The following is a 12,296-nucleotide window of genomic DNA, read 5'->3' on the forward strand; positions in this document are numbered from 1 at the left end:
AACCTAAAAAGTGCTTGTTAAGTTATTTATGATAACATTTCTACAATAATCTGGTTAATGAGGATAATAGATGATGACATTACACCACATAACAGCAGCTGAAGTGCGATGTCAACAGAGAGAGAGAGAGAGAGAGAGAGAGAGATAGTGTGAGAGAGAGATAGAGATAAAACGTGGACGCGCAAGAAGAAAGAAAACCTTACTCACAGCACAGAGAGGGAGAGAAAAGAGCAAGGAATATTTTTTATGGTGCGACTCGACTCCGCATCTATTTTTGTAGCCTTGTTAGTAAATAAGAAATATAGAAAAAACTGAGAAAGCAAAATTTAAGTAAAGTTTCTAGATTTCGAAGTAAAAAAGTTCCAAAACCATTTTTGTCTCTGGAGTTCTGTCGAGTAACACATCTGCAGGACCTAAAAAGTTTCGGTGGAAAAATATTCGAAAAGTTGAAGAAAATAGCAAATTTTAAAAACCTTGCTAAAATTCAAGATATTAATATCTTCAAAACCATTTTATTTTCTCAAGAGACTATCAAGTATCCCTGTTTTAAGCTTGAAATAGTTCCACTGGCTCATAAAGATCCTAAACATCATATTCCAAAAATTAAATTTTTAATCAAATTATTAAAAATATTTTATTCAAAATTTAATAAAACTGGAGCCATACAAATATTGATTACCAATCTTTAAATCCAGAAACTATGCAGAGGCTTATTATCAAACCTTGAAGGAGGTCCCAGAGCCCCTGGTACCGGAAAAAATCAAAAAGATTCAAAAAACTTGAAAAAAATGCATATATTTGCGATATGAAAATCTATTAAAACTATGCAGTAACATCAGAAATAACAAAAAAACTTTGCTCAAATTTTTGATATTAAGTTGATAATTAACCCATGGCGAACAAAAATTTTCCCGTAACTCATTATCAAACCCTAACGGAGGTTTTCTGACCCCTGAGGCTCGAAAAACCGGAATGATATCTATAAATGTCAAAAAAATTGAGAAAGCACGTTTTGTGAAAATGCAAAAATTCGTGATGTTAATATCTTGAAAGACATTCCCTTACATCTAGAAACTATACAGTAACCTATTGTCAAACCCTACCGGAGGTTTCTTGGCTCTTGAGAATGAAAATCATAAAAAACGACAAACTTTTAATAAAACGTGGAAAAAATGCAAGTTTTATCGAAAAATTGGGATATTAAAGGGTTGAAAAGTATTCCATGGCCAAAAAAATTCTAAGGAAGTTTTCTGGCCCCTGGTTCTGGAAAACTTGAATGAAGACCAATGTAAATAAAATTGAAAGAAAAAATGCACGTTTTCTAATAAAAAATGCAAAAATTCGGTGTTAAAAAGTGAATGTTAAAAAGTTGAAACCTTTCCATTACCACTAGAAAATATGCAGTAACCTATTATTAAAAACTAGAGGAGGCTCCTTGATCCCTAGGGTTGACAAAACTCAAAAAATATCAAAAACTTTCAAAGAGCTTAATTAAAAAATTGTGCAAATTAGTAAAAAAAATTGCGTGTTTTTTGCGAGCAGTTGTTCGTCAGTAGCTAGACACGGGGGAGGGGGTGCACCGTGGGCTGAAGAGGGCAAGGGGCAACAGTGAGGTGTGGGTGTAACAGCACGGGGGGTGGGGGCAAAAGAATTCAACAGTGGAGGGATCTTCAACCCCTAAGCATAAGTCTCCAAAAGTTTGAGCTGAAACAGAGCTGAAAGGCTCAAAGAGAACATAATGCCCGCTGGGTGCTACCAAGATATCTCGTTTTTGAGTACGAAAAGTCAAATGGGTCAGACGAAAAATCGCATAACATAGCTGGCAGATTGCCAGAAAATAGCCGCAATAGATTCGGAGATCGGCAGTCTAAAAAAACAGTAAAAAAAGACAGACCAAACAAATTTGTCTTTTCATTGAAGGCTGATCTGTTAAATTTTGAATAAAAATCTGTATAAGTTATTGCTGCCTCTATTAGCTGATCTCAAATAACCTTCATTTAGAGTGACACACACCCATTTGACCTTATCTCTTTGAATTAAGGTAAATAAAAGTCAATTTCAAAGTGAGGAAGTCATTTTTGAGAGTGAGGTAAGTCAAGTGTTACCAAAAATTTAATCACGCGCATGAACAAAAAAACTCGCTCCACTAAGAGCGAAAAATGACGTCACACGTACAATTCAGTTGAAATTGCATGAACGAATGAACAAAAAAAGGCTGTGACGTCATATGGTCGTAACAAAAATCATGACGACGAAATAAAAAGGAACCAAGAGAAGGCCAATAATAGCCCCAGCTATCGCTGTGCGGCTATTAAAAAAAGACCGACGGGACTAATATAATTGATACAAACTTCGGTTGAGAGCAAGTAAAAGTCAATTTCAGACGAGGAACTCATTTTTGAGAGGCGTGACCAAAGAATTAACTATGCGAATGAACAAATCTCTCCACTAAGAGTTAAAAAAGACGTCACGCACGCAATTCCGTTGAAACTGCATGAACGAATGGACAAAAAGCAATTCTGAAGTGACTGTGACGTCACATGGTTGTAACAAAAATTTTGACGACAACTACAAGTCCTGATACAATTCAGAGAATTTTAGTTGACCAAGCAAAAAAAAAACTGGACACAGAATAGATTGGAAAAAACCATTTAGAAAACAATCCAATCAAAAAAACCGAAAAAGTAAAAGTACAAGTCGAATTGATCGTTTTCTCACTGCGCTTCAAAGTTAAAGTGAACAAATTTCACGCCGCAAAATCACTCGATAACATAAATTTGACTTCCAAACTGATGGAAATGCGTAAACACCTCTTGAAAAAAGCGCCCTAATACAATTCAAATTCTTTGAATTGAAAAAAAAGAGTACGCTGATAATAGCTATCGCTTTGCGGCTATTCATAACTGACTCCAAAGAACAAAACTCCATACAAAAGCAAATTTAAGAAATATACAAGCTAAGAAAAAAACATCTAAAACACCGAAACGTACAAAATAGCATCTAAAAGTCTAATATTTGCTTCCGATGGACATAAGTGCTTCCAAAGAAACAATTGTGGGTTATTATAGTCGCGAAAAACTACTCTGAATGAAAAACTTGAGTAATACCTGTAAACTGCTTTGAAGTTGCCCGTAATCACAATTACTTCGCTCACTAAGTGCAAAATTGTTCACAGCTAGAGTGTGTAGGTGTGTGTATGCGCGTGTCTGTGTGCTTGCGCGCGTGTGTGTGTGCGTGCGTGTGTCTGAGCGCGTGGTGTGTGCTTGAGCGCGCGTGCATGGTGTCTGTGCCCAAGTGTGTCCTTGTACGTGCGTGTGTTTGGGTGCGCGCTCGTGTGTGTGTGTGTGTGTGTTGGGGGGGGGGGGGGGGTGCGTGCGTGTGGTGTGCGTCTGTGCGCGCGTGTGTGTGCGTGGTGTGTCTGGGTGTGTGCGGTGCGCGGGCGTGTGTGCATGTGCGTGTTTGTGTGTGTACGTGGTGTGTGTGTGTTTGTGAGGTTTGTGCGTTCGTGTGTGTCTGTGCGCAAGTTGTGTCCCTGGTGTGTGCTTGTACGTGCGTGTGTGTGGTGTGTGCGTCTTTGTGTTTGCATGGTGTTTGTGTGTGTGTGTTCGTGTGTTGTGCGTGGTGTGTGTGTGTGTGGTTTCTGTGTGTTTTTGTGTGAGCGCTCGTGTGTGCGTGCATGCGTGGGGGGGGGGGGGGGGGGGGGGGTAGTTGCTCGACTGTTAAATGAGCTTGAAATTAAAAAAGGTGTACTTACATCCGCATTGCCGGTTCCAAGGAACTTCTGTCGTGCATATTTGAGTTTGTTCAGTTCATCCTCTGGTTCAAGTAGCACAGTGCCAGCCGGGAGGTCACCTGGTTCCAAGAGACGCGGGGAGTACCTGCCACTCTCATACACTTCCTCTCTCAAATCAGTCTCTAAACAATTATTTTAAGATAACTGGTTCAACTTCTGGTTCTACTGGTTCAACTTATAATCTGAACACGCGCACTCCGCTAGTAGGCAGCAACGTAAGCTCCGCCTTACTCTCATCGCATGCATAAAATCCATACGTTTGGTCAGAACCTAGTCCACAGAATATTGAATGCTAACAGAGTGCCCAGGCTTTCTTTTAAACCCAAGTACCTATAACAGAAATCCAGTGAAAACGCCATCTAAAAACTTAATTCACAGTCGTTCTGAAATACAGTCTGATAACCTAGGTTGCATTACAGACATTTTAGAGTGATGAATCTGATTACCATTCTCATCCGTCAAGACAGTAAGTTGCGGTTTGTCTTCTTTGCTTTCACAAGTAGTAGTCTCCTTCATCTCTTCAAATTGTGCTGATTTTGAGGACACCTGTTGTGGCTTGTCACTTTTATGGTTATCATTCTTTCTCTCTTTTGGTCTTACAACAGGGAAAAGAGGCTTTGAATGCTCAACACCTTGCTAAAACAAATGTACATCTCAGTTAAACAGCTATGACTCCGGACACCTTGATCAACAAAATCAAGGCCCAAAAATATGAAAAGATTGGAAAATGACGAACATTTTCGCCCTCCAGCAATGAGAGACGGAAAGTTATAGCAGCCGGGAATTTTTCTGACAATGTTTACCCTCAACCCAAAATATTCAACCGAAGAAGACATGTGCGGTATCATTTGGAAGACTTTATCGATTTCTGGGGTGACTAAGGAGTCAAGCTTTGAACACTAAGAACCACCCTTCACACCATGAAATTATCTACTCAAAAAAGTTTTGGTGAATCGCATACTTAGAGACTAAAAAGGCGTAAGGCTCTAAGAGAGCTGCTCAGCCACTCAAAGCCCTTCGGGCTTAACCCGTGTATCCCGTTTTTGAGGACGAAAAGTTAAAAAGGTCAGACGAAAAATCGGTTAAGCAAAAAATTTCATAGCAAAGACTACAGTACTAATATGATTGAAACCAACTTTGCTTGAGAGCAATCAAACAGCCGGCTAACGTCGAACTAATTGCTCTACCACGACTGACGATTGATCGGATTCGTCAGTGGCTACAACTGGGGCTTAGGGAAGCTAGCATAAGCTTACCTAAGAGTGGAAAGGAGAAAAGCCGTGCATAGGCGTCTGGAAGGTTTGGACTGAACTGGGGGGGGGGGGGGGGGGGCTTTAGGGGGGTGCCATGAGGTCGGGGTATGTGCTGGAGTAGAGGGTGGGGCTGGTGTTAAGGGGCCTAAAACGCCAAGAGCTGCAGATTTTGTATCTTCTAAGCAACTTCGGTGATTTGTACACTTAGACACTCGTAAGGCACTACGTGATCTGCTCATGGAATTAAAACACTTGGGTTTTTACCAGTTTATCCCGTATTCGAGGACGATAAAGTCAAATGGCCAGACAAAACTACCAGAAGAAGAGTAGGTAAAACGAAAAATTGAACAAAAAAATAACAACCAGAAACATAGTTATAAAGAAACAAAACCGGCAGACTACCGAAAAATAGCCACTATTGATTCCCATTAACCACAGAAAAATTGAAAATCTCAGAAAAATTTTTTTAAAGTGAACTATTTTGATTTCATTTTGTTGTTAAGCATACTCCTGTTATTTAATGAAAGGAACTAGTATCAATACCAATAAGCATTTAAGATGGCAACTAAGACTTATAAGTGAATCTAGCCTAGAGAACAAGATTTCACGCAAATTGTTGAAAAAGCGGTAAAAATGAGGTAAATCGAAACAATTTTTTCGATCGAGTAAAAAAAAACAGCAGGACAAGTCCTGAAATGCAATCCAAAGAATTCAATGCAAAATTAAGAACTACTCAACCTGACCAGCAGATCAATTAACAAAGCCAACCAACAAGAAAGTCTCCAATAAAGTAAACAAAAATATAATCTTTGCTAAAACTCTTAACCATTTACCCTAAAGGCCAAATGTCATCCATTTAAACAAACACATTGAAACATCCACAAGCCTTTAAATAGGTTCATTAGCCACTGGAGATAGAAAAATTCGAGATATGACATTCTTTTAAAAAGTAAAATTGTGAAATTTAGAATATTTCAAACATAGCCGGCAGATTGCCGGAAAATAGCCGCCATAGACGCTTGTGGCCTTCCATGAATTGAAACAGCTCAAAATCGATATTCGAAACCAAAAACTCAAGACTAATACTCAAGAGTTAGGGTATATAAGTTGGACACTATTTAGATGCACACTATTGATCTTTAACTAGTAAACGTTCATGAAATTTAAAAGTTCCATAGGTGAGTTCAGAAGTCATTTTTTTAGCGAGGTAAGTCACGCAACTGACCTAAAAGCAGAAATGACGTCGCGTACACAAGTTTTAGCTGCGAAGCAGTAGAAGTCACTGAAATCATTGAAGAAGTCAGTTCCAAGACGTCGTAAGAATCATCGATGGAGACGACGAATTTAAAAAAAACCACGATGTCCCCAATAATAGCCGGCATCGCTTCACGGCTATTAATAAATTTTGCAACAATTTTCCTTAGTTTCTGAAATTTTTGAAATTACTATAGCAAAACCATATATCGTCCGTTGAAACTGTCTAGTAACCTATCTGCAAGACCTAAAAAGTTTTCAATGGCCCATAAATTAAAAAAAAAATTGAAAATTTATGCAGAAAATTTTTCAATAAAAAATTGAAAACCAAGAAATTGCCACTAGAAACTATTCAGTAACCTATTACTATACACTAGATGACGCTACAGGGTCACTGTGTCTGGAAAAACTTGAAAAATGGAAAATTTTCAAAAAATTTAAACTGCAAAATTTCCCAAGAAATTGCAAAAAATTTAATACATTAACCCGTTGAGAACAAATATGTTGCCACCAAAAACTATTAAATGACCCAATTTCAGCCCGAAAAAAAATTGATGGGCTGACAGATATAAGAAAATTGAAAAACCTACAAAATTTTCAAAAACTTGAAAAATAGCAAAAATTACTATAACTTTTATAATTAAGTTTGCATTACCAAAACATACCTCTAAAAACAGTTATGAAGAGCATTTCCAGCTTGCACACAGCTACGAGGAGCTTAAGAAAATGTCACTAGAAGTCCTGCAGAAGAAAAGAAAAACAATTGTGGTCAAAAACTTCAAAAGCGACCTTTTCACCTTTTAGACGTTCCCAGAAACAACAGTACATTAGGGACCTTAAGGACAACTAAAACCACTTGAAGGTCTCATTAGCAACTTTATACCCGCCGAGCGTTACCTGTTTATCCCGTTTTGAGATCTTAAGTCATCAGAAAAACGTGAAAACATCTTTAAAAACGGCACACCAAACAAGACTCGCAGTAGACATTCACTTAGCACCTAGCCATTCCCTCATTAAATGACATGAGCCTATTAAATAGTTCAATAACCATTTCGTAGAATTAACTGAGAAAAAACTGAAAACATGAGCGAAGTCATAATTGATGTGGAAAAAACCTGATAAAAAATCCTCACAAGTTGCAACACCGAAACAACTATCGGCATCAGTGCATGCAATACAGAAAACCATCATTTATTAAATGAAACCATCTGATTAAAAAACACGGCGGTAACAACACAAGAGGTGGAAAGGGAAAGGCAAAATGAAAAAGGTTACAAAACTGCTACCTTTCCACAATTATACTTCAGAAGCTATCTTTCCACAATTATAAAGGGGAATCCTTGAACCATTCAGCTGCTCGACCGATGAACAACCAAAAGCTTGTCCTGTCGTGTTCGATAAAACGGGTCAAAGAATTCAATAAGTGCAATTTTAAATTTAAGTTGGAACTGAAAATATAGAAAAATTAGCTCTTATTTATAGTACTTAGATAGAGAACTCAAGATTTCACGCAAATTGTTGAAAAAGCGGTAAAAATGAGGTAAAGCGAAACAAACTTTTCGATCGAGTAAAAAAACAGCAGGACAAGTCCTGAAATGCAATCCAAAGAATTGAATGCAAAATTTAGAACTACTCAACCTGACCAACAGATCAATTAACAAAGCCAACCAACAAGAAAGTCTCCAATAAAGTAAACAAAAATAAAATCTTTGCTAAAACTCTTAACCATTTACCCTAAAGGCCAAATGTCATCCATTTAAACAAACACATTGAAACATCCACAAGCCTTTAAATAGGTTCATTGGCCACTGGAGATAGAAAAATTCGAGAAATGACATTCTTTTAAAAAGTAAAATTGCCAAATTTAGAATATTTCAAACATAGCCGACAGATTGCCGGAAAATAGCCGCCATAGAGGCTTGTGGCCTTCCATGAATTGAAACAGCTCAAAATCGATATTCGAAACCAAAAACTCAAGACTAACACTCAAGAGTTAGGGCATATAAGTTGGACACTATTTAGATGCACACTATTGATCTTTAACTAGTAAACGTTCATGAAATTTAAAGTTCCATAGGTGAGTTCAGAAGTCATTTTTTTAGCGAGGTAAGTCACGCAACTGACCTAAAAGCAGAAATGACGTCGCGTACACAAGTTTTAGCTGCAAAGCAGTAGAAGTCACTGAAATCATTGAAAAAGTCAGTTCCAAGACGTCGTAAGAATCATCGATGGAGACGACGAATTTTAAAAAAACCACGATGTCCCCAATAATAGCCGCTATCGCTTCGCGGCTATTAATAAATTTTGCAACAATTTTCCTTAGTTTCTGAAATTTGTGATATTACTATACCAAAATCATATATCGTCCGTTGAAACTGTCTAGTAACCTATCTGCAAGACCTAAAAAGTTTTCAATGGCCCATAAACTAAAAAAAATTGAAAATTTATGCAGAAAATTTTTTATTAAAAGATTGAAAACCAAGAAATTGCCACTAGAAACTATTCAGTAACCTATTACTATACACTAGATGACGCTACCGGGTCACTGTGTCTGGAAAAACTTGAAAAATGGAAAACTTTCCAAAAATTTAAAAAACTGCAAAATTTCTCAAGAAATTGCAAAAAACTTATTACATTAACCCGTTGAGAACAAATATGTTGCCACTAAAAACTATTAAATGACCCAATTTTAGCCCGAAAAAAAATTGATGGGCTGACAGAGATAAGAAAATTGAAAAACCTACAAAATTTTCAAAAACTTGAAAAATAGCAAAAATTACTATAACTTTTATAATTAAGTTTGCATTACCAAAACATACCTCTAAAAACACTTATGAAGAGCATTTCCAGCTTGCACATAGCTACGAGGAGCTTAAGCAAATGTCAATAGAAGTCCTGCAGAAGAAAAGAAAAACAATTGTGGTCATAAACTTCAAAAGTGACCTTTTCACCTTGAGTTTAGACGTTCCCAGAAACATCAGTACATTAGGCTCCTTAAGGACAACTAAAACCACTTGAAGGTCTCATTAGCAACTTTATACCAGCCGAGCGTTACCTGTTTATCCCGTTTTGAGATCTTAAGTCATCAAAAAAAACGTGAAAACATCTTAAAAAACGGCACACCAAACAAGACTCGAAGTAGACATTCACTAAGCACCTAGCCATTCCCTCATTAAATGACATGAGCCTATTAAATAGTTCAATAACCATTTCGTAGAATTAACTGAGAAAAAACTGAAAACATGAGCGAAGTCATAATTGATGTGGAAAAAACCTGATAAAAATTCCTCACAAGTTGCAACACCGAAACAACTATAGGCATCAGTGCATGCAATACAGAAAACCATCATTTATTAAATGAAACCATCTGATTAAAAAACACGGCGGTAACAACACAAGAGGTGGAAAGGGAAAGGCAAAATGAAAAAGGTTACAAAACTGCTACCTTTCCACAATTATACTTCAGAAGCTACCTTTCCACAATTATAATGGGGAATCCTTGAACCATTCAGCTGCTCGACCGACGAACAACCAAAAGCTTGTCCTGTCGTGTTCGATAAAACGGGTCAAAGAATTCAATAAGTGCAATTTTAAATTTAAGTTGGAACTGAAAATATAGAAAAATTAGCTCTTATTTATAGTACTTAGATAGAGAACTCAAGATTTCACGCAAATTGTTGAAAAAGCGGTAAAAATGAGGTAAAGCGAAACAAACTTTTCGATCGAGTAAAAAAACAGCAGGACAAGTCCTGAAATGCAATCCAAAGAATTGAATGCAAAATTTAGAACTACTCAACCTGACCAACAGATCAATTAACAAAGCCAACCAACAAGAAAGTCTCCAATAAAGTAAACAAAAATATAATCTTTGCTAAAACTCTTAACCATTTACCCTAAAGGCCAAATGTCATCCATTTAAACAAACACATTGAAACATCCACAAGCCTTTAAATAGGTTCATTGGCCACTGGAGATAGAAAAATTCGAGAAATGACATTCTTTTAAAAAGTAAAATTGCCAAATTTAGAATATTTCAAACATAGCCGACAGATTGCCGGAAAATAGCCGCCATAGAGGCCTGTGGCCTTCCATGAATTGAAACAGCTCAAAATCGATATTCGAAACCAAAAACTCAAGACTAACACTCAAGAGTTAGGGCATATAAGTTGGACACTATTTAGATGCACACTATTGATCTTTAACTAGTAAACGTTCATGAAATTTAAAGTTCCATAGGTGAGTTCAGAAGTCATTTTTTTAGCGAGGTAAGTCACGCAACTGACCTAAAAGCAGAAATGACGTCGCGTACACAAGTTTTAGCTGCGAAGCAGTAGAAGTCACTGAAATCATTGAAGAAGTCAGTTCCAAGACGTCGTAAGAATCATCGATGGAGACGACGAATTTAAAAAAAAACCACGATGTCCCCAATAATAGCCGCTATCGCTTCGCGGCTATTAATAAATTTTGCAACAATTTTCCTTAGTTTCTGAAATTTGTGATATTACTATACCAAAATCATATATCGTCCGTTGAAACTGTCTAGTAACCTATCTGCAAGACCTAAAAAGTTTTCAATGGCCCATAAATTAAAAAAAATTGAAAATTTATGCAGAAAATTTTTTATTAAAAGATTGAAAACCAAGAAATTGCCACTAGAAACTATTCAGTAACCTATTACTATACACTAGATGACGCTACCGGGTCACTGTGTCTGGAAAAACTTGAAAAATGGAAAACTTTCCAAAAATTTAAAAAACTGCAAAATTTCTCAAGAAATTGCAAAAAATTTATTACATTAACCCGTTGAGAACAAATATGTTGCCACTAAAAACTATTAAATGACCCAATTTTAGCCCGAAAAAAAATTGATGGGCTGACAGAGATAAGAAAATTGAAAAACCTACAAAATTTTCAAAAACTTGAAAAATAGCAAAAATTACTATAACTTTTATAATTAAGTTTGCATTACCAAAACATACCTCTAAAAACACTTATGAAGAGCATTTCCAGCTTGCACATAGCTACGAGGAGCTTAAGCAAATGTCAATAGAAGTCCTGCAGAAGAAAAGAAAAACAATTGTGGTCATAAACTTCAAAAGTGACCTTTTCACCTTGAGTTTAGACGTTCCCAGAAACATCAGTACATTAGGCTCCTTAAGGACAACTAAAACCACTTGAAGGTCTCATTAGCAACTTTATACCAGCCGAGCGTTACCTGTTTATCCCGTTTTGAGATCTTAAGTCAATCAAAAAAACGTGAAAACATCTTAAAAAACGGCACACCAAACAAGACTCGAAGTAGACATTCACTAAGCACCTAGCCATTCCCTCATTAATGACATGAGCCTATTAAATAGTTCAATAACCATTTCGTAGAATTAACTGAGAAAAAAACTGAAAACATGAGCGAAGTCAAAATTGATGTGGAAAAAAACCTGATAAAAATTCCTCACAAGTTGCAACACCGAAACAACTATAGGCATCAGTGCATGCAATACAGAAAACCATCATTTATTAAATGAAACCATCTGATTAAAAAACACGGCGGTAACAACACAAGAGGTGGAAAGGGAAAGGCAAAATGAAAAAGGTTACAAAACTGCTACCTTTCCACAATTATACTTCAGAAGCTACCTTTCCACAATTATAATGGGGAATCCTTGAACCATTCAGCTGCTCGACCGACGAACAACCAAAAGCTTGTCCTGTCGTGTTCGATAAAACGGGTCAAAGAATTCAATAAGTGCAATTTTAAATTTAAGTTGGAACTGAAAATATAGAAAAATTAGCTCTTATTTATAGTACTTAGATAGAGAACTCAAGATTTCACGCAAATTGTTGAAAAAGCGGTAAAAATGAGGTAAAGCGAAACAAACTTTTCGATCGAGTAAAAAAACAGCAGGACAAGTCCTGAAATGCAATCCAAAGAATTGAATGCAAAATTTAGAACTACTCAACCTGACCAACAGATCAATTAACAAAGCCAACCAACAAGA

General features: G+C 36.7%; 1 protein-coding gene across 1 annotated transcript in view; it reads right to left on the bottom strand.

Annotated features, from left to right (window-relative positions):
- LOC142336274 (splicing factor Cactin-like) overlaps positions 1-12,296 on the bottom strand; it is a 140,103-nt gene that overhangs the window by 10,321 nt on the left and 117,486 nt on the right. The window contains exons 9-10 of the mRNA XM_075384970.1: positions 4,240-4,429; positions 3,755-3,915 (exon numbers count right to left, since the gene is read on the bottom strand). Of these exons, the coding sequence (XP_075241085.1) occupies positions 3,755-3,915; positions 4,240-4,429 (351 nt within the window). The remainder of the gene's footprint in view (positions 1-3,754; positions 3,916-4,239; positions 4,430-12,296) is intronic.

Source organism: Convolutriloba macropyga, chromosome 3 (genome assembly GCF_964194025.1).
Source record: "Convolutriloba macropyga chromosome 3, txConMacr16.3, whole genome shotgun sequence".
NCBI classification, from domain to species: domain Eukaryota; kingdom Metazoa; phylum Xenacoelomorpha; order Acoela; family Convolutidae; genus Convolutriloba; species Convolutriloba macropyga.